Source organism: Columba livia, chromosome 32 (assembly GCF_036013475.1).
Source record: "Columba livia isolate bColLiv1 breed racing homer chromosome 32, bColLiv1.pat.W.v2, whole genome shotgun sequence".
In the NCBI taxonomy this organism is placed as follows: Eukaryota; Metazoa; Chordata; class Aves; order Columbiformes; family Columbidae; genus Columba; species Columba livia.
The window spans coordinates 347,841-369,428 of NC_088633.1; the positions used below are offsets into that span (position 1 = coordinate 347,841).

At 50.5% G+C, this 21,588-nt stretch overlaps 2 protein-coding genes across 9 annotated transcripts in view; both read left to right on the plus strand.

Annotated features, from left to right (window-relative positions):
* Positions 1-12,825, plus strand: part of LOC102089344 (butyrophilin subfamily 2 member A2-like) — a 16,213-nt gene extending 3,388 nt beyond the window's left edge. For 5 of the 8 annotated variants that reach the window (XM_065044112.1, XM_065044113.1, XM_065044120.1 and 2 more), the window contains 22 exons: positions 68-88; positions 186-206; positions 382-402; positions 2,410-2,430; positions 2,642-2,662; positions 2,840-2,860; positions 2,955-2,975; positions 3,065-3,085; positions 3,170-3,190; positions 4,868-4,888; positions 4,972-4,992; positions 5,102-5,122; positions 5,363-5,383; positions 5,776-5,796; positions 6,118-6,138; positions 6,227-6,247; positions 6,395-6,415; positions 6,696-6,716; positions 8,129-8,152; positions 8,370-8,390; positions 8,486-8,506; positions 11,448-12,825. In XM_065044112.1, the coding sequence (XP_064900184.1) occupies positions 68-88; positions 186-206; positions 382-402; positions 2,410-2,430; positions 2,642-2,662; positions 2,840-2,860; positions 2,955-2,975; positions 3,065-3,085; positions 3,170-3,190; positions 4,868-4,888; positions 4,972-4,992; positions 5,102-5,122; positions 5,363-5,383; positions 5,776-5,796; positions 6,118-6,138; positions 6,227-6,247; positions 6,395-6,415; positions 6,696-6,716; positions 8,129-8,152; positions 8,370-8,390; positions 8,486-8,506; positions 11,448-11,962 (959 nt within the window). In that variant the 3' untranslated portion in view covers positions 11,963-12,825. The remainder of the gene's footprint in view (positions 1-67; positions 89-185; positions 207-381; positions 403-2,409; positions 2,431-2,641; positions 2,663-2,839; positions 2,861-2,954; positions 2,976-3,064; positions 3,086-3,169; positions 3,191-4,867; positions 4,889-4,971; positions 4,993-5,101; positions 5,123-5,362; positions 5,384-5,775; positions 5,797-6,117; positions 6,139-6,226; positions 6,248-6,394; positions 6,416-6,695; positions 6,717-8,128; positions 8,153-8,369; positions 8,391-8,485; positions 8,507-11,447) is intronic. The other 3 variants (XM_065044114.1, XM_065044115.1, XM_065044116.1) reach the window with 3 other exon arrangements.
* Positions 12,826-13,056: 231 nt separating this feature from the next.
* LOC135576864 (butyrophilin subfamily 1 member A1-like) lies at positions 13,057-21,472 on the plus strand. The gene is made up of 8 exons (XM_065044103.1): positions 13,057-13,616; positions 15,000-15,347; positions 16,376-16,663; positions 16,746-16,850; positions 17,005-17,025; positions 17,254-17,274; positions 17,372-17,404; positions 18,686-21,472. The coding sequence occupies exons 1-8, from the start codon at positions 13,523-13,525 to the stop codon at positions 19,372-19,374; spliced, it is 1,599 nt and encodes a 532-aa protein (XP_064900175.1). The 5' UTR covers positions 13,057-13,522; the 3' UTR covers positions 19,375-21,472.
* Positions 21,473-21,588: the final 116 nt, after the last annotated feature.

A 21,588-nucleotide genomic window follows, 5' to 3' on the forward strand; every position in this document is an offset into this window, starting at 1 on the left:
GAAATTGTATTTCCATTACATTTGCTTTGCATTCATTGATTATTTTTCCTTTTTAATCCATTTTCAGGCGAATGCGACGCAAAAATCAGTAAGTGCGATTCCTCTTGTTTGGGGGCTGTAGCCTCAATATTTTCACATTTAATAATCATTTTTTCTGCCTTTTTTTCCTTCCTTTTTTTTCCCAGAGGAACGCGACAGAAAAATTAGTAAGTGTTGTTTTTTCCTTGTATTTTTGGGCTAAAAAACACCCTATTTGGGGGCGGAGGCACCTTTGTCAGTGAAAAATGGCAAATTAGAACATTATTTTTCCCAAGTTTCTGCGTTTCCCGCAGAGAATTTCCACCCAAATTCACAGAAATGTTATTTTTTTCCTCTTTGCAGCCAAACTCGCAGCAGAAATCCGTAAGTCTTTGTCTGCGCTAAGCAGGGTCGGGCCCGGTCAGCGCTTGGATGGGAGACCAGGAAGCCAATGGGACCTGGGGGGGTTAGAAGGGGGTGGTCAGTAGGTCAGAGAGGTTCTCCTGCCCCTCTGCTCTGCCCTTGGATAAAGGGTTTAGTTCAGATACTATTCAGATAGACTTGGGGAAGTCATATATATGTATATGTATATAATACATGCAACCACAGCCCCCTGAGAACGCCCCATCTCGTGTGTTCTGGGAAGCTAAGCAGGGTCGGGCCCGGTCAGTGCTTGGATGGGAGACCAGCTGGGTGCAGAGAGGTTCTCCTGCCCCTCTGCTCTGCCTTTGAATAAAGGGTTTAGTTCACATACTGTCAGGATACACTCGGGGAACTTATATCCGTCTATCCATCTATCTATCCATCTATCTATCTATCCATCTATCTATCTATCCATCTATCTATCTATCCATCTATCTATCTATCTTATCCATCTATCTATCTAATATATGCAGCCACAGCCCCCTGAGAATGCCCCATCTCATGTGATGTGTGAAGCTAAGCAGGGTCGGGCCCGGTCAGTGCTTGGATGGGAGACCAGCTGGGTGCAGAGAGGTTCTCCTGCCCCTCTGCTCTACCCTTGGATAAAGGGTTTAGTTCACATACTGTCAGGATACACTCGGGGAACTTATATCCGTCTATCCATCTATCTATCTATCCATCTATCTATCTATCCATCTATCTATCTTATCTATCTATCTATCTAATATATGCAGCCACAGCCCCCAGAGCACGCCCCATCTCATGTGATCTGGGAAGCTAAGCAGGGTCGGGCCCGGTCAGTGCTTGGATGGGAGACCATGAAGGCCAATGGTACCTGGGGGGTTAGAAGGGGGTGGTCAGTAGGTCAGAGAGGTTCTCCTGCCCCTCTGCTCTATCCTTAAATAAAGGGTTTAGTTCAGATACTATTCAGATAGACTTGGGGAAGTCATATATATGTATATGTATATAACACATGCAACCACACCCCCCTGAGCACGCCCCGTCTCATGTGATGTGGGAAGCTAAGCAGGGTCGGGCCCGGTCAGTGCTTGGATGGGAGACCATGAAAGCAAATGGTACCTGGGGTGGGTTAGAAGGGGGTGGTCAGTGGGTCAGAGAGGTTCTCCTGCCCCCCTGCTCTGCCCTTGGATAAAGGGATTAGTTCACATGCTATCGGGATACACTTGGGGAACTTATATATGTATATATGTATATAACATATGCAGCCACAGCCCCCTGAGCACGCCCCATCTCATGTGATGTGGGAAGCTAAGCAGGGTCGGGCCCGGTCAGTGCTTGGATGGGAGACCAGCTGGTCCAGAGAGGTTCTCCTGCCCCTTTGCTCTGCCACTGAAAAAAGGGGCAGGATATACTTGGGGAACACACATATATATACATACATACATATATATATAGCCACAGCCCCCTGAGCACGCCCCATCTCATGTGATGTGGGAAGCTAAGCAGGGTCGGGCCCGGTCAGTGCTTGGATGGGAGACCATGAAGGTCAACGGTACCTGGGTGGGTTAGAAGGGGGTGGTCAGTAGGTCAGAGAGGTTCTCCTGCCCCTCTGCTCTGCCATTGAATAAAGGGTTTCGTTCAGATACTGTCAGGATACACTTGGGGAACTTATTTATACATATATATATAATATATGGAGCCACAGCCCCCTGAGAATGCCCCATCTCATGTGATGTGGGAAGCTAAGCAGGGTCGGGCCCGGTCAGTGCTTGGATGGGAGACCAGCCATGAAGATACTGGAGGGAGTGGAGCATCTCCCGTGTGAGGGAAGGAATAAGGAGCTGGGGCTCTTTAGTTTGGAGAAACCTGAGGGGTGACACTAATTCTGGGGTTCTGTGAAGTCCCTTGACACAAAAAAATGTGTTCAGGCTTCAAAACCTTTCTCCTGGGATCAATTTTTGTCACTTCAATTGGTCTAATTATTCTTTTTCCTCTCTTATTTCACAGGGAGACTCACTGCGCTGCTTGGTAAGTTAGATTTTTGTACAGAACTTCCCGTTTTAATTCAATTTCTGTGTAATTTTATGGAGGTTCTTGGCCAGGCCTCACTAGGCCTCACACACTTGGCCTTGAAGTTTTGGCATCAAAACCACAAAAAGAGCAATTCTCGATTAAAAAAAACAACCAAAATAACCCCCAAAATGCTGGATTTAATACTTTTTCTCTCTTTTTCATTCAGGGGAGCGAGACGTGAAGCTTCGTAAGTGACGTTTTCCTCCTGAGGCCTAAAATTTGGGGGTAAAGGCTGAACCACCTCCCCCCCAAAACCTCATTTTCCTGCACTTTTCTCATTCCATAAACTTAAACCAGAAAACTATTTACACATAAAGAAGGATACAATTACATTTAACCAAATCTTGTATTTCTCTCTCTTTAGGGAAACTCACCGGGGAACTCGGTAAATCATTTTATTTCCTATATTATGGGGGGAAAAGAGCAGCCGGAGGTGCTGAAAACTGGTGGTTTTTCATTGTTTTAATGCGTTTTTTTAGCAAAACGTGACGCAACCATCCGTAAGTGACATTTTCCCCTCCCCCACCTCGTGACGGTTCGACTCGCGTTCCGGAAATTAACGGGAATTCGTGTTATTTTCTGGTTTAAGGGATATTTACGCTGGAGCTTGGTGAGTCCATTTCCTTATTTGTTGTGGTTGTTATTATTTTTTTAATTATTATATTGATTTGTTTTTTCTTTCCTTTTTCTTTAGGGCAGCAGAACACAAAAATCGGTAGGTTTTCTTTTTCCCAAAAAAATTTCCCGTTGAATTTCTTGGGGGGAAATCACCTCAAAAATCACCATCTATTCACAGAACTCCAGAATTAGTGTCACCCCTCAGGTTCCTCCAAACTAAAGAGCCCCAGCTCCTTATTCCTTCCCTCACACGGGAGATGCTCCACTCCCTCCAGCATCTTCATGGCTGGTCTCCCATCCAAGCACTGACCGGGCCCGACCCTGCTTAGCTTCCCACATCACATGAGATGGGGCGTGCTCAGGGGGCTGTGGCTGCATATATTATATATATATATATATATATATAAATTCCCCAAACATATCCTGATAGCATCTGATCTAAACTCTTTATTCAATGGCAGAGCAGAGGGGCAGGAGAACCTCTCTGACCTACCAACCACCCCCTTCTAACCCCCCCAGGTCCCATTGGCCTCCATGGTCTCCCATCCAAGCACTGACCGGGCCCGACCCTGCTTAGCTTCCCAGATCACATGAGATGGGGCGTGCTCAGGGGGCTGTGGCTGTATATATTATATACATATACATATGTATGACTTCCCCAAGTATATCCTGATAGTATTTGAATTAAGCCCTTAGTTGAAGGGCAGAGCAGAGGGGCAGGAGAACCTCTCTGACCTACTGACCACCCCCTTCTAACCCACCCCAGGTACCATTGGCCTTCATGGTCTCCCATCCAAGCACTGACCGGGCCCGACCCTGCTTAGCTTCCCAGATCACATGAGATGGGGCGTGCTCAGGGGAGTGTGGTTGCATGTATTTTGTGTACATGTATGTATAAGTTCCCCAAGTGTATCCTGATAGTATCTGAACTAAACCCTTTACTCAAGGGCAGAGCAGAGGGGCAGGAGAACCTCTCTGACCTACCAACCACCCCCTTCTAACCCCCCCAGGTCCCATTGGCTTCCTGGCCACAAGGGCCCAGTGCTGGCTCATGGTCCCCCTGCTGTCCCCAGGCCCCCCAGGTCCCTTGTCACCGCTCCACCAGCCCATTCCCAACTTCCACTGGACCCTGGGGCTGTTCTGCCCGGATACAACACTCTACACTTGTTCTAGTGCATTGAATCCCCCTCCCCAGCCTGCCCAGGTCTCTGGTGGCAGCACAGCTCCCATTGTCACCACTGCTCCCAGTTTGGTGCCACCAGCACAGTCACTCTGCTCCCTCACCCAACTCATTGATGAATATATGGAATAATATAGGCCCTATAGCGACCCCTGGGGCACTGCACTAGATCCAAGTGTCCAACTGGACTCTGCCCCATTGACCACGACTCTCTGGCCTCTTCCCTTCACCCGTTCCGTTCAACTGAGCAGCGAGGATGCTGTGGGAGATGGTCTCAAGTGCCTTACTCAAGTCAAGGTAGACCATGCCCACCGCTCTGCCATCACCCATCCGTCTTATGTCCTCATAGAAGTCAATGAGGTTGGGCGAGCACGACTCCCCCTTGGTTGACTGCCCCTAATGACCCTCTTATACTTTATATACCTTGAGATGGCACCAAGGATGAGTTGTCCCATCACTTCCCCAGGGATGGAGATAAAGCCGACCGGTCTATAGTTCCCCAGGTCCTTCCCTCCACTCCTCAGGCACCTCTATTACCCATCTATCTACACTAAAAACCCCCATTAAAATTAACCCTTTAATTCTATTTTCCAGGCGAACTCACCGCGGACGTCGGTGAGTGATTATTCCCCATTAATTCCAATTTGTGGATGGGAACCATAAGCCCGGAATCATCATTTATCCCCCTTAATTCTTAGGCGAGTGCAACAGGAAACTCCGTAAGCGCCTTTAAAACCGCTGAGATTTCAACATTTATTGTGTCGTCGGAACAAATAAAAAGCAACATCACAAACCCCCTGTTTTCCACTTTATTTCCTCTATTTCAAGGCCGACACGCGGCAGAAATCGGTGAGAAATTTCCCCATTTTGCTCAAAATTGACCTATTTTGGTGCTTTTTTTCCGCGTGTCCAAAATCTTTAAGGGCCTCGTTTATATTTTAATCAAGTGAAACTGTGATATTTTCAATAAATACTCCCCAAAATACGATTCCCACATAGAAAACCAGCTCTAAATTAAACCTCGCGCAGAGTTTGACTCGTTCAACTCAATTACACGCTAATTAATTGTTAATTTCTTCTTATTTATAGCGGAACGGGACGAGAAAATCCGTAAGTTCCCCCCCCCGCCACATTCCCTATTTTCTCTATTTATAAATGAGCCACGTGAACCTGGAAATACCCACGAGGGGGGAAATAAAGAGAATTAAACATAAAATCAGAAAGAAACCAATTAAACGCCGTATTTCCCTTAATTTTTTGCTGATTCGGCGTTTTCCGTCTTCCCTCAAACCCCCAATTTGCGTCACTTTTGGGTCTTTGGGGGCGCCCGAGTGCGTTTCCCAACCCTAAATATTAATTTAACCAACACTATTTTAAGCAATAAACGCGCTAATAAATGAAATAAAGTCATTTAAAAAGCCTGATTATAATTAAAATCTAAATTACTCCAAGGCAAAAGCGATTTATTGTCATTTATCCCATTTCTTTTGGTTTAATTTTAGGGGAAAACGAAGCGGAAATAAGTAAGTTATAATTTCACGTGATATATAGTCATATATATTCCTTATATATACATATAATTTCAGCATCATTTCAATTGATTTTAAACGTTCACCAAATTCTCTCGCATTCAAATGGAATAAAAAGGGGTTTTCTCTGCTTAAATTCCCTGTGAATCCATTTAAAGAAATGGGGGGAAAAAGATGAATTTTGGGTTTGAATTGAGGGCTGTTGTTTCTATATTGTAAATCTATAGTTATAAATTATACAACATGTTGAATTTTGGTGCTAAAAAGCTCTTTTTTCAATCTAAAATGCCTCTTTAATGTGATTTTTAATTCAAGGGTTCCTGACCGAGCTGCTCGGTATGTGAATAATTCAACGTTGGGAAGGTGAAATCTGAGGGAAAAACAGCCCAAATTGGTAAAAACATCAATTTTGTCCTTTTTGCAGGGGATCGAGATTTGGAAATTCGTGAGTTTATCCCACGGAATCTTCCCCCCCCCAAAAAAAAAAAAGGGGGAAATTCCCCTATTTTGACTATTTTTATTGCAACAAATCTACATTTGGAGGCAAAATGATTCGATGGATTAATTTTTCTCTATTTTCCTTGATTTTTAGGCAACCAGGATTGTGTCATTAGTGAGTGTGGGGGTTGATGTGCTGGGGGTGGTTTTGCTGCTGGTTTGGCTTTAAAATCCCTAAATTAATTAAATTAGGTACAAAATAATCCAATTAAGAGGCGTGAGAGTATCAGGTTTGCCTTAAACATGTTGATTAATTGAGTTAAGTAAAGGAGAAAATGAATTAAGTAAAAATAAATGGAATCAAGTATAAATAAATGGAATTAAGAGGTGTGCGAGCGTCTGCCCCCGTTAGAGAAAAGCATTAATTAAATAAATGTTATTCTTTCCTTTTTCAGGGAAGTTGCGGGAGGAGCTCGGTGAGTCGGTTTTATTCCTTTTATTACATGGATTTGGGGTTTTTTGGGTGGTGGAGGATTGGGTGCTTTGATAATGGCTGGTTGTACAAGACACTGAATGGTGATATGTGGGAAAGGTTTATCTTGCACTCGGCAAACATATATATATATATATATATGTATATAATATATGCAGCCACACCCCCCTGAGAACGCCCCATCTCATGTGATGTGGGAAGCTAAGCAGGGTCGGCCCCGGTCAGTACTTGGATGGGAGACCAGCTGGTCCAGAGAGGTTCTCCTGCCCCTCTGCTCTGCCATTGAATAAAGGGTTTAGTTCACATACTGTCAGGATACACTTAAGAAACTCGTATCTATCTAATCTATCTATCTATATATCTATCTATCTATCTAATATATGCAGCCACAGCCCCCTGAGAACGCCCCATCTCATGTGATGTGGGAAGCTAAGCAGGGTCGGGCCCGGTCAGCACTTGGATGGGAGACCAGCTGGTCCAGAGAGGTTCTCCTGCCCCTCTGCTCTGCCCTTGGATAAAGGGGCAGGATATACTTGGAGAACACACATATATATACATACATACATATATATATATAGCCATAGCATCCTGGGATCGCCCCATCTCATGTGATCTGGGAAGCTAAGCAGGGTCGGGCCCGGTCAGGGCTTGGATGGGAGACCATGAAGGCCAATGGTACCTGGGGTGGGTTAGAGGGGGGTGGTCAGTAGGTCAGAGAGGTTCTCCTGCCCCTCTGCTCTATCCTTAAATAAAGGGTTTAGTTCACATACTATCAGGATATATTTGGGGAACTTATATGTATATGTATATATATAGTACAGACAGCTACACCCTCCTGAGCACGCCCCATCTCATGTGATGTGGGAAGCTAAGCAGGGTCGGGCCCGGTCAGTGCTTGGATGGGAGACCATGAAGGCCAATGGTACCTGGGGTGGGTTAGAAGGGGGTGGTCAGTAGGTCAGAGAGGTTCTGCTGCCCCTCTGCTCTATCCTTAAATAAAGGGTTTAGTTCACATACTATCAGGATATATTTGGGGAACTTATATATATATGTATATACATAGTACAGACAGCTACACCCCCCCAGAGCACGCCCCATCTCATGTGATGTGGGAAGCTAAGCAGGGTCGGGCCCGGTCAGTGCTTGGATGGGAGACCAGCTGGTCCAGAGAGGTTCTCCTGCCCCTCTGCTCTGCCCTGGTGAGGCCGCACCTGGAACATTGTGGCCAGTTCTGGATCTTTCCAGGTCTCTTCCAATCTCTGACATTCTGGGATTCTGTGTTTTGTTGGTTTTTTCCTCATAATCGGGGTTGTCGTGTCTCTATAATTTCAGATTGTGCAGGTGACGATTAAAAATGAAACTATAACAATTTATGCCTTATTTTCTTTTCTTTAGCGGAATTAAAGTATCGAGAAGCTGGTAAGTGAATTATTTTCCTTCCTATTGAAAATAGAATATTCAAGGGAATTTGTAATTAAACATTTTATATACTCAAATACCCAAACGACGCCCCCTAATTATGCAAAAACCCCCAATTATGACCAATTCCGCCTTTTTTTGGACGAAACTCCTTTTCCGCTTTGAAAACCCTCATCAAAATGCCTTTTAAATGGGTTTGAATTGATTCTTTGCGCAGGAAATCGCGTCGACGAGCACAGTAAGTGAGTTTTTCACCCTTTTACCAACCCCTTTGGCTTTTGGAACCTGAATTTCGATCATTGCTAATCAGTCATTTTCTATCGTGCGATTTAGGGAAAGAGGAAGAAAAAATTGGTGAGTAATTTAGAAATTCCCCCTTTTCTTTTTTCCGCCTTTTCTTTTTCACCCTATTTTCCCGCCTTTTCTTTTGCCCTATTTTTCGCGATTTTATTATTTCGCCCTAATTGGCGCAATTTTACTTTTCCGCCCCGTTTTTCCACCATTTAATTTTTTACCCCGTTTTTCCTCCCTTTAATTTTTCCACGATTTAATTTTTCCACCCTATTTTCTCGCTGTTTCCCTTTTCCGCCCCGTTTTCCCGCCATTTCCACCCCTTTTTTCCCATCATTCCTGCGCTTTCTGCCCCATTTTCCCGCCGTTTCCCTTTTCTGCCCCGTTTTCCCGCCTTTTCCGCCTCATTTTCCTGCCATTTCCAACACATTTTTTCTCACCATTTCCCTTTTCCACCCCATTTTCCTGTCATTCCTGCCATTTTCCGCCCCGTTTTCCGCCCCGTTTTCCCGCCGTTTCCGCCCCGTTTTCCCGCCGTTTCCGCCCCGTTTTCCCGCCGTTTCCACCCCGTTTTCCCGCCGTTTCCGCCCCGTTTCCCTTTCCGCCCCGTTTTCCCGCCGTTTCCGCCCCGTTTCCCTTTTCCATCTCGTTTTCCCTCCGTTTCCCTTTTCCACCCTCTTTTCCCACCATTTCCCTTTTCCACCCCATTTCTTCACTATTTCACTTTTCTGCCCCGTTTTCCCTCCGTTTCCACACCGTTTCCCCTTTCCGCCCCGTTTTCCCGCCGTTTCTGCCCCGTTTTCCCGCCGTTTCCACCCCGTTTCCCTTTTCCACCTCGTTTTCCCGCCGTTTCCCTTTTCCGCACCATTTCTTCACCATTTCCCCTTTCTGCCCTGTTTTCCCGCCGTTTCCCCTTTCTGCCCTGTTTTCCGCCCTTTTCTTCACCATTTCCCTTTTCCGCCCCGTTTTCCCGCTATTTCCACCCTGTTTTCCCGCCATTTCCCTTTTCCGCCCCGCTTTCCCGCCGTTTCTGCCCCGTTTTCCCACCCTTTCCTGTATCCGCCCCATTTTCCCGCCATTTCCCTTTTCCTCCCCATTTTCCCGCCATTTCCCTTTTCCGCCCCGTTTTCCCACCGTTTCCCTTTTCCGCCCCGTTTTCCCACCCTTTCCTGTATCCGCCCCGTTTTCCCACCATTTCCCTTTTCCGCCCTGTTTTCCCGCTGTTTCTGCCCCGTTTTCCCACCCTTTCTCTTTTCCACCCTGTTTTCCCGCCATTTCCCTTTTCCGCCCCATTTTCCCGCCATTTCCACCCCGTTTTCCCACCCCTTCCTGTATCCGCCCCATTTTCTCACTATTTCCCTTTTCCACCCCATTTTCCCACCATTTCTGCCCCGTTTTCCTGCCGTTTCCACCCCGTTTTCCCACCCTTTCCTGTATCCGCCCCGTTTTCCCACCATTTCCCGTTTCCGCCCCGTTTTCCCGCCATTTCTGCCCCGTTTTCCCACCGTTTCCGCCCCGTTTTCCCGCCATTTCCGCCCCGTTTTCCCACCCTTTCCTGTATCCGCCCCGTTTTCCCACCATTTCCCGTTTCCACCCCATTTTCCTGCCTTTTCCGCCCCGTTTTCCCACCATTTCCCTTTTCCGCCCCGTTTTCCCGCCATTTCCGCTCCGTTTTCCTACTCTTTCCGGTATCCGCCCCGTTTTCCCACCATTTCCCGTTTCCGCCCCGTTTTCCCGCCGTTTCCGCCCCATTTTCCCACCGTTTCCGCCCCATTTTCCCGCCGTTTCCGCCCCGTTTTCCTGCCCTTTCCTGTATCTGCCCCGTTTCTCACCATTTCCCGTTTCTGCCCCATTTTCCCGCCGTTTCCACCCCGTTTTCCCACCCTTTCCTGTATCCGCCCCGTTTTCCCACCATTTCCTGTTTCCGCCCCGTTTTCCCGCCGTTTCCGCCCCGTTTTCCCGCCGTTTCCGCCCCGTTTTCCCACCCTTTCCTGTATCCGCCCCGTTTTCCCACCGTTTCCCGTTTCCGCCCCGTTTTCCCGCTGTTTCCACCCCGTTTTCCCACCCTTTCCTGTATCCGCCCCGTTTTCCCACCATTTCCCGTTTCCGCCCCGTTTTCCCGCCATTTCCGCCCCGTTTTCCCGCCGTTTCTGCCCCGTTTTCCCGCCGTTTCCACCCCGTTTTCCCACCCTTTCCTGTATCCGCCCCGTTTTCCCACCATTTCCCGTTTCCGCCCCGTTTTCCCGCCGTTTCCGCCCCGTTTTCCCGCCGTTTCCGCCCCGTTTTCCCACCCTTTCCTGTATCCGCCCCGTTTTCCCACCATTTCCCGTTTCCGCCCCGTTTTCCCGCCGTTTCCGCCCCGTTTTCCCGCCGTTTCCGCCCCGTTTTCCCACCCTTTCCTGTATCCGCCCCGTTTTCCCACCGTTTCCCGTTTCCGCCCCGTTTTCCCCGCTGTTTCCGCCCCGTTTTCCCACCCTTTCCTGTATCCGCCCTGTTTTCCTGCCATTTCCGCCCCGTTTTCCTGCCATTTCCGCCCCATTTTCCCGCTGTTTCCGCCCCGTTTTCCCGCCGTTTCCGCCCCGTTTTCCCGCCGTTTCCACCCCGTTTTCCCACCCTTTCCTGTATCCGCCCCGTTTTCCCACCATTTCCCGTTTCCGCCCCGTTTTCCCGCTGTTTCCGCCCCGTTTTCCCGCCATTTCCGCCCCGTTTTCCCGCTGTTTCCGCCCCGTTTTCCCGCCGTTTCCGCCCCGTTTTCCCGCCGTTTCCGCCCCGTTTTCCCGCCGTTTCCGCCCCGTTTTCCCACCCTTTCCTGTATCCGCCCCGTTTTCCCACCATTTCCCGTTTCCGCCCCGTTTTCCCGCTGTTTCCGCCCCGTTTTCCCGCCATTTCCGCCCCGTTTTCCCGCTGTTTCCGCCCCGTTTTCCCGCCGTTTCCGCCCCGTTTTCCCGCCGTTTCCGCCCCGTTTTCCCGCCGTTTCCGCCCCGTTTTCCCGCCGTTTCCGCAGCCGACGTGACCCTGGACGCCGGGACCGCCCACCCGCGCCTCCTGCTGTCCCGCGACCTGCGCTCGGTGCGCTGGGAGTTCGGCCCCGACGCGCCCCCCGACGGCCCCGAGCGCTTCGACGCCGACCCCTGCGTCCTGGGCCACCAAAGCTTCACCTCGGGCCACCACTCCTGGACCGTCGACCTGACCCGCGGCCAGTTCTGCGCCGTGGGCGTCACCAAAGAGTCGCGGCCGCGCAAGGGACCCGGCGCCTTCACGCCCGAGCGCGGCGTCTGGGCCGTGCAGCGATGGGGCTTCAAAACCAGGGCCCTGACCGACCCCCCCGTCCTCCTGGACCTGCCGCGGGTGCCCAAAAAGATCCGGATTTGCCTCAATTACGAGAGGGGGGAAGTGGCGTTTTTCGACGCGGAGAACCGGGCGCCCATCTTCAGGTTCCCGCCCGCGGCGTTCGCCGGCGAGCGGCTCCGGCCGTGGTTTTGGGTGGAATTTGGGTCCGTTTCATTGGTTCGGCCTTGAGCGGCGGAGCCGCCGCGTTCCGTGGGGATTCCAACAACTCGGGGCAGCGGGACGGAAAATAGAACCGCGTTGAATCGCGTCGAACCACGTTGAACCATGTTGAACTGCGTTGAATCGCGTCGAACCATGTTGAACCACGTTGAACCACGTTGAACCACGTTGAACCGCGTTGAACCACGTTGAACCACATTGAACCGCGTTGAACTGCGTCAAACCACGTTGAACTGCATCGAACCACATCGAACCATGTTGAACCGCGTCGAACCACGTTGAACCATGTTGAACCGCGTCGAACCACGTTGAACCGCGTCAAACCACGTCGAACCGCATTCTCCACCGTTCCAAACCGTCCCGCGTGTCCCCAGCGGAAGGTACCAGAAGGTCGGCCCGACCTCGACGTCTTCCAGTTGGGGTTGATGTGGAAACTTCAGCTGTTTGAGTCAGTTTTAGAGTAGACGGGGGAAATGAGCATTTTGGGTGGGGAACCGTTGGGGACCTTCTCGGGCAACCATTGAAGAACCTTCTTGGGCAACCATTGAGCGACCTTGGGCGACCATTGAGGACCTTCTTGGGCAACCATTGAAGGACCTTCACAAACCACTGAAGCACCTTCTTGGGCGACCACTGAAGGACCTTCTTGGGTGAGCATTGAAGGACCTTCACAAACCGTTGAGGAACCTTCTTGGGCAACCACTGAGGGACCTTCACAAGCCACTGAAGGACCTTCTTGGGCAACCATTGAAGGACCTTCTTCACCAACCATCTCACAGACCTTAATTAACACTAATTAATTCCCCTTTAAGCCCAGCTCATTTCCCCCCCACGTTGCCCAGTGGGTCCTTCCAATAAACCACAAGAACCTCCATCGTGTTCGGTTCTTTTTCCGGTGGGTGGCAATTACCGTAATTACTGTAATTACCGTAATCACCACTCCTTCTGTCATTGGGAGGGGGCGAAATATATAATAATAGATCATTTTCACTCGTTTTTTAATCCTCTTTTCCAATTAACGACCAATTTAGCAATTTTAAATTGACATTGCGCCACTTTAAAGGCACCTGTTGCACCCCAAATTTGGGGCCGTTTGGAACGTCCCAAACCCCCAAATTTTACCCAATCACCCCCAAATCTGCTTCTATTTTTCCTTCCTTTTAAATTGTTCTTTTTCACCTTTTTCCGGGGGGGGCGAAGCTGCAAACGCGGCCGGAAACCTGATCTTAAATGGTTAAAACTGGGTGTAACTTTAAGCCTGGCTCAGCCCCAGGATGACTTTGCATTTCCGGAACAGGGAGGGGCAGAAATATCGTTTAATTTCCCATTTTTAAAGCAATTTAGAAGCAAATTGGGGGGGGGGGGACACCCCTTTTCTATCCCCCCCACCTTAAACAGCATTTTTTTCCCACTATTGGCAGCTTTTTGGGGCATTTTTGGAGGTTTTTCGGTGCGTTTTTAGAGGTTTTTTGGCACGGTTTTATAGGTTTTTCGGGGTGTTTTGGGGGCATTTTTGGAGGTTTTGGGGGGGGGTTCACCCCTTTGTCCCCCCCCCCCCAACAGTTCTAGATGCGGCTCCCCAGTTTTTTGGTGTTTTTCCCCAGTTTTGGGGGGATTTTCCCCAGTTTTTGGGGGATTTTTCGTCTCTTCCAGCCAGGATCAGGTAGGGACCCCTATGGGGGGGGCGGGGGGGGGGGGAGGGGGGGGGGGGGAGGGGGGGGGGGGAAATGTGGGGGTGGGGGAGGAAATAAAGGGGGGAATAATGGATAATAAAGGGGGAATAATTGATAATAAAGGGGGAGATAATTGATAATAAAGGGGGAATAATTGATAATAAAGGGGGAATAATTGATAATAAAGGGGGAGATAATTGATAATAAATAAAGGGGGAAATAATTGATAATAAAGGGGAAATAATTGATAACAGAGCGGAGAATAATTAATAAAGGGGGAAAATAATTGATAATAAAGGGGGGGATAATTGATAATAAAGGGGAAAATAATTGATACTAAAGGGGGAGATAATTGATAATAAAGGGGGAGATAATTGATTAATTGATAATAAAGAGGAAAATAATTGATAATAAAGGGGGAGATAATTGATAATAAAGGGGGAGATAATTGATAATAAAGTGGGAGATAATTGATAATAAAAGGGGGAATAATTGATAATAAAGGGGAAAATAATTGATAATAAAGGGAAAATAATTGATAACAGAGCGGAGAATAATTAATAAAGGGGGAAAATAATTGATAATAAAGGGGGAATAATTGATAATAAAAGGGGAGATAATTGATAATAAAGGGGAGATAATTAATAATAAAGGGGGAGATAATTGATAATAAAGGGGAAAATAATTGATAATAAAGGGGGAGATAATTGATAATAAAGGGGAAAATAATTGATAATAAAGGGGGAGATAATTGATAATAAAGGGGAAAATAATTGATAATAAAGGGGAAAATAATTGATAATGAAGGGGGGGATAATTGATAATAAAGGGGGAAATAATTGATAATAAAGGGGCAGATAATTGATAATAAAGGGGGAGATAATTGATAATAAAGGGGAAAATAATTGATAATAAAGGGGGAGATAATTGATAATGAAGGGGGAGATAATTGATAATAATTAAAGTGGGAGATAATATATAATAAAGGGGAAATAATTGAAAGTAAAGGGGGGAAGAATTGATAATAATTATTTCTAATTATTTATAATAATATTATAACAATTATTCCTATCATGTACATCCAACAGTCTCAAGTTGCGCCGGGGGAGCTTGAGGTGGGAAATTTGGGGTAATTTCTTCCCAAAAAGGGTCGTCGGGACGTGTCCCAAATCCCTAGAAATGGAGTTTTTGGGGCCATTTTAGTGACATTTGGGGTTCGTGGGGGTCGTTTCCACCCCAAATCCCAATTGGGCACTTTCCACGTCGTTGACCTGAGTCTTGGCGTCCCCCCAAAACCTTCGTCACCGCGTGTCGTTGTCTGCGTAATTAAGGTGAATTAATTAATGTAGATATACAATGATGTGTCTTTGCAGCCGCGTTCAGGGTGGTGGGGCCGGGACGCCCCCTCCCGGCCGCCGTGGGGAGCGACGTCGTCCTCCCGTGTCGATTGTCCCCCAAAAGCGACGCTCGCCCCCTGGAGATCCGGTGGATCCGCCACCAGTTTTCCGAGACCGTCCATCACTACCGGGCCGGCGAGGACCAGTACGGCGAGCAGCTCCTTGACTACAAGGGGAGGACCAAACTGGTGCGGGACGGGCTCGCCGACGGGGACATCAACCTTCGCATCACCCACGTCAGACCGTCCGACGACGGTCAGTACGTCTGCACCGTGGAGAACGGACCCGACTACCAAGAGGCCACCGTGGAGCTGGAGGTGACAGGTGCGTCCCCCTGTCCCATCCTCACGTCCGTCCGTCGCGTGTTGGGGGGGTTTTGGGGACGAAGCTCAGCAATTTGGCTTTGCCGGGTGAGGGGCGTCATTGTGATATTGGGGACAAGGGGTTGAGAAGCTGCGGGTGTCACCCAAACCAAGGGTGGGACCTTGGGCTGGTTTGGGGGAGATCCGGGGTCGTTTGGTGCCAATTCCCTCCAGTTCCTGCACAATTTGGGGTGGGTTTGGTGGTGCCGGGACCTGCTGAGGTGTGTGGTGTTGAGTTTGGCCTTTGCCATGGGGCTGGGTGTTGAGTTTGGTCTTTGCCATTGGGTTGGGGGTTGAGTTTGGTCTTTGCCATTAGTTTCAAGGGGTTGAGTTTGGTCTCTGCTGTTGGGTTGGCTGTTGAGTTTACTCTTCCCTGTTGGGCCAAGGGTTGAGTTTGCTGTTGGGTCAGGGGTTGAGTTTGCTTTTCACCATTGGGTCAGGGGTTGAGTTTGGTCTTTGCCATTGGGTCACGGTTTGAGTTTGGTCTTTGTTGTTGTGTTGACTCTTGAGTTTGCTCTTCACCGTTGGGTCGGGTTGGGTTTGCTCTTCGTTGTTGGGTCGCGTTGAGTTTGCTCTTCATTGTTGGGTTGACTGTTGAGTTTGCTCTTCACCGTTGGGTCAGGGGTTGAGTTGGCTCTTCACCATTGGGTCGGCCGTTGGGTTGGCTCTTCGCCATTGGGTCGGCCGTTGGGTTGGCTCTTCACCATTGGGTTGGCTCTTCACCATTGGGTTGGCTGTTGGGTCGGCTCTTTGCCGTTGGGTCGGCTCTTTGCCGTTGGGTCGGCTCTTTGCCGTTGGGTCGGCTCTTCGCCGTTGGGTCGGCCATTGGGTTGGCTCTTCACCATTGGGTTGGCTGTTGGGTCGGCTCTTCGCCGTTGGGTTGGCTCTTTGCCGTTGGGTTGGCTGTTGGGTTGGCCGTTGGGTCGGCTCTTTGCCGTTGGGTCGGCTCTTTGCCGTCGGGTCCAGCCCATCCCCGCCTCCTCTCCCCAGCCGTGGGCTCCGTCCCTCACCTCTCCCTGGAGTCCTACGAGCACGGCGGCATCCGGATGCTTTGCCGGTCGGCCGGTTGGTACCCCCAGCCCGAGGTGCTGTGGAGAGACCCCAGCGGGCACCACCTCCCGGCCACGTCCCAGCGCCGCTCGCCCGACCAGAGCGGCCTGTTCGCCGTCGAAGACGCCATCGTGGTCACCAAGAACGGCAGCGGCTCGGGAACGTGGTCCTGCACCGTGCGCAACAGCCGCTTCCACCAGGAGCAGGAGTCGTCGCTGCACATCTCAGGTTCGCGGCCGGGTTATTTTCTTTACTTTTAAGGATTTCTCCTCAAAAACCCTTTTCCCGACGCTCTTCTTGGCTCTTCCAGCTCCGTTCTTCGACGACGCTCGTCCCTTCATGGCGGCGCTCGGCGTGTTCCTCGTCCTCTCGCTGGCGCTAACGGGGCTCAGCGCTTATCTCTACAGGAGAAAACGTACGTTTGCGTTGGACAAAATGAGGGGTTTTCACTTAAAAAGGGTGAAGGGGGGAGGGGAAAAGGTGGGGGAGACCCAAGAGAACCCTCTTGAGGTGCCACCACCCACGGCCACGTTCTCCTCACCCTCCTCTTCCTCCCCTTTGCTTTGCAGTGATACAGACGCGCCAGTTGGGTGAGTCCTTCCCACCCCAAAAACCCCCCAAAATAGCCAAAATCCCCCCTAAAAACCAACCCCCCCCCCCAAATTGAGCCCGTATGGGGAGGGATTTGGCGCTGGAGCTTCTCAAGTCCAAACTCAACCTCCTTGCGACCAAGAAGCTCTTGTCCCGCTCCCCCAAAATCTTGGGGTGTCCCTGATGTGTCGTGTCCCCCAAAATGATGGTTTTTTGGTGTTTTTTAGGCGAACAAGCCGAGGAACTGGGTGAGTGGTTGTGGTCGGGCCCATCCCCCCACGTCCCTTTGGTCCCTCCCAACTGGGGACACTGGGGACGTCACCAACTCTCGTTTCTCCTTTGCAGTGTGGAGGAAATTTCTGCTTCCTCAGAATCCAGGTAACTGGTGATTTTTGGGTCTTTTTGGGTCATTTTCCTCCTTTTTTCCCCAGTGCGGGGGATTAAACTTCCCACCAGAGCTGGGCCTGGCTTAAGGCAGGACTAAATTTGGCTTAAACCTGGCCTGGGAAGGTGTTTTCATTCCAGGGCCCACGCGGTTTTAAATATTTAGCCATTTGAAAATGACATTTGGCCGCTTAAACCCGACATTTGGCCGCTTAAACCCGACATTTGGCCGCTTAAACCCGACATTTGGCCGCTTAAACCCGACATTTGGCCGCTTAAACCTGACATTTGGCCGCTTAAACCCGACATTTGACCGCTTAAACCCGACATTTGGCCGCTTAAACCCAACATTTGGCCGCTTAAACCCAACATTTAACTACTTAAGGTGGATATTTAACTACTTAAGGTTGATATTTAACTACTTAAAACCGATATTTAACTACTTAAAACCGATATTTAACTACTTAAAACCGATATTTAACTACTTAAAACCGATATTTAACTACTTAAAATCTTTATTTGACCACTTCAATCCGATATTTGACCACTTAAAATTGATATTTGACCACTTAAAACCGATATTTGACTACTTAAAATTGATATTTAACCACTTAAAACCGATATTTAACTACTTAAAACCGATATTTAACTACTTAAAACCGATATTTAACTACTTAAAATCTTTATTTGACCACTTAAAACTGATATTTCACCACTTAAAACCGATATTTGACTACTTAAAATTGATATTTAACCACTTAAAACCAGTATTTAACTACTTAAAACCGATATTTAACTACTTAAATCTGATATTTGACCACTTAAAACCCATATTTGACCACTTAAAACCCATATTTGACCACTTAAAACCCATATTTGACCACTTAAAACCCATATTGAACCACTTAAAATAGCGAAGCGTTGATGTTAAATAGCAAGACCTCCATTAAAAATGGGCAAATATCGGTTTTAAGTTGATATTTTGCACTTTGAAGTAAATATTTCACCATATCGAGGCCTTTTGCTCCAGGGACTGATTTGGCAACTCAACCCCCCCCAAAACCTCTTTTATTCACCCCATTTTCTTCCTTTCCCAACAAATCATCATCCCCATGACCCATCCCAGTTTGGCCTTGCTACCACCCCCATTTTGGGGACGTTTAGGCGGAAAAAGGCGCCGAAACGGGCAAATTTTGTGCGGGCGGATACAATTTAGAGCCACGGGGCGGTGTGACCGATGTCCTTTTGTCCCCGACGTCCTTTTGTCCCCGACAGACGTGGTGACGCTGGACACCGACACGGCCCACGCCAACCTGGTCCTGTCCAACGACCTGCGCAGCGTCCGCTGGGAGAGCTCAAAGCTCAGCCTACCTGAGACCGACCGGAGGTTTAAGTCGCGCTGCTGCGTTTTGGGCCGGGAGGGGTTCAAAGAGGGGAGACACTGCTGGGGGGTGACAATAGAGGGACAAGCCGGGGGCAACTCGTGGTGGGGGTTGGGAGTGGCCAAAGAATCGGTGGAGAAAGGGGATTTTGGGGAGTTAAGCTCGGAAAAAGGCGTCTGGGCCGTCCAGCACCGTAACGGACAATTCGTGTCCCTCACGTCCCCCCGGACCCCTTTGGCGTTGTCCCCCGTCCCCAAAAGCATCTGGGTGTTCCTGGAGCGGGCCCAGGGGACGGTGACGTTCGTCGATGGCGCGAGCGGCGCCGAATTTTGCCGGTTCGGCCCCGTTTCCTTCGGCGGGGAGAAGATCCACCCCTGGTTCCGCGTGGAGACGGGGGCAACGCGGCTGTGCCTGCGGGACGGGACCCCCCGGCCCCCCCGGCCCCCCGGCCCCGGGGACAACGCGGACCCCAAAATTGCTCCCGACACCTCCCTGGAGCCTCTGCTGGGGGGTAAAGGGGCTGAAATCACGCTCCGCCCCCTCCCAGATCAAACTGGGGGTCCCGGTGCCCCTGCGGTGTGAACTGGGGGTCCCAGCACCCCTGGGGTTCAAACTGGGGGTCCCAGCACCCCTGGGGTTCAAACTGGGGTCCCAGTCCCCCTGGGATCTGAACTGGGGGTCCCAGCCCCCCTGGGATCTGAACTGGGGGTCTCAGCCCCCCTGGGGTTCAAACTGGAGTCCCAGCCCCCCTGGGATCTGAACTGGGGGTCCCAGCACCCCTGGGATCTGAACTGGGGGTCCCGGTGCCCCTGGGATCCAAACTGGGGGTCCCAGCACCTGTGGGATTCAAACTGGGGTCCCAGCCCCCCTGGGGTCTGAACTGGGGGTCCCAGCACCCCTGGGGTTCAAACTGGGGTCCCAGCCCCCCTGGGGTCTGAACTGGGGGTCCCAGCTCCCCTAGAGTTTCAAACTGGGGGTCCCAGCCCCCCTGGGATCTGAACTGGGGGTCTCAGCCCCCCTGGGGTTCAAACTGGGGTCCCAGCCCCCCTGGGATCTGAACTGGGGGGCCCAGTGCCCTTGGAGTCTGAAATGGGGGTCCCAGCCCCCCTGGCATCCAAACTGGGGGTCCCAGCACCCCTGTGGTTCAAACTGGGGGTCCCAGCACCCCTGGGATCCAAACCGGGGGTCCCAGCACCCCTGGGGTCTGAACTGGGGGTCCCAGCACCTGTGAGGTTCAAACTAGGGGTCCCAGATCCTATGGGATTAAAACTGGGGTCTCAGCACACGTGGCATTCAAACTGGGGGTCCCAGCCCCCCTGGAATCCAAACCGGGGGTCCCAGCACCCCTGGGGTCTGAAATGGGGGTCCCGGTGCCCCTGGGATCCAAACTGGGGGTCCCAGCACCTGTGGGATTCAAACTGGGGTCCCAGCCCCCCTGGGATCTGAACTGGGGGGCCCAGTGCCCCTGGGGTTCAAACTGGGGGTCCCAGCACCCCTGGGGTTCAAACTGGGGTCCCAGCTCCCCTGGGATCTGAACTGGGGGGCCCAGCTCCCCTAGAGGTTCAAACTGGGGGTCCCAGCCCCCCTGGGGTCTGAACTGGGGGTCCCAGCACCCCTGGGGTTCAAACTGGGGTCCCAGCACCCCTGGGATCTGAACTGGGGGTCCCAGCACCTGTGGGATTCAAACTGGGGTCCCAGCATCCCTGGGGTCTGAACTGGGGGTCCCAGCCCCCCTGGGATCTGAACTGGGGGTCCCAGCACCCCTGGAGTTCAAACTGGGGTCCCAGCCCCCCTGGGATCTGAACTGGGGGTCCCAGCATCCCTGGGATCTGAACTGGGGGGCCCAGCCCCCCTGGAGTTCAAACTGGGGTCCCAGCCCCCCTGGGATCTGAACTGGGGGGCCCAGCTCCCCTAGAGGTTCAAACTGGGGGTCCCAGCTCCCCTGGGATCTGAACTGGGGGTCCCAGCTCCCCTGGGGTTCAAACTGGGGGTCCCAGCCCCCCTGGGGTTCAAACTGGGGTCCCAGCCCCCCTGGGATCTGAACTGGGGGGCCCAGTGCCCTTGGAGTCTGAAATGGGAGTCCCAGCCCCCCTGGCGTCCAAACTGGGGGTCCCAGCACCCCTGTGGTTCAAACTGGGGGTCCCAGCACCCCTGGGGTCTGAACTGGGGGTCCCAGCACCTGTGAGGTTCAAACTGGGGGTCCCAGATCCTATGGGATTAAAACTGGGGTCTCAGCACACGTGGCATTCAAACTGGGGGTCCCAGTACCCGTGGGGTCTGAACTGGGGGTCCCAGCACCCCTGGGGTCTGAAATGGGGGTCCCGGTGCCCCTGGGATCCAAACTGGGGGTCCCAGCACCTGTGGGATTCAAACTGGGGGTCCCAGCACCCCTGGGGTGGAATTGTAGGTTTTTTGGATTTACATCAAATTCCAATTTTGGATTTATGTTGCACTGGCGGTTTTTATATATTTTTATAAGTATATATATATATATATTCTGGACTGTGGTTGTTTTGGATTTGTGTTGAATTGGATTATTTATATCTGTTATTTGTGCTGAACTGGGTCTGCAGGTCTTTCCCTTTGTGTCCTGCCCACGATATTCAATTAATATTTGGAAAATATTGGAATAATTCCGTATTTCCCAACCGGCCATCTGGTAAAGCTTTTTATGGTCTTTGTGGTGGGTTTTTTGGTGTTTTCCTCTTGTTTTTGGGCCGGTTGATGCGTCTTTGGGTGATGTTGGGGGGTTTGGTTTATTCAAACACAAAATGGCGGCCGAAGGGGCACAAAGTC

Coding starts and splice junctions, on each gene's coding strand:
- LOC135576864 (XM_065044103.1), top strand. CDS start 13,523: ATGCGGCTCCCCAGTTTTTTGGTGTTTTTCCCCAGTTTTGGGGGGATT. Junction 16,851..17,004: donor TTATCTCTACAGGAGAAAAC/GTACGTTTGCGT, acceptor TTTGCTTTGCAG/TGATACAGACGCGCCAGTTG. Junction 17,405..18,685: donor TCTGCTTCCTCAGAATCCAG/GTAACTGGTGAT, acceptor TGTCCCCGACAG/ACGTGGTGACGCTGGACACC.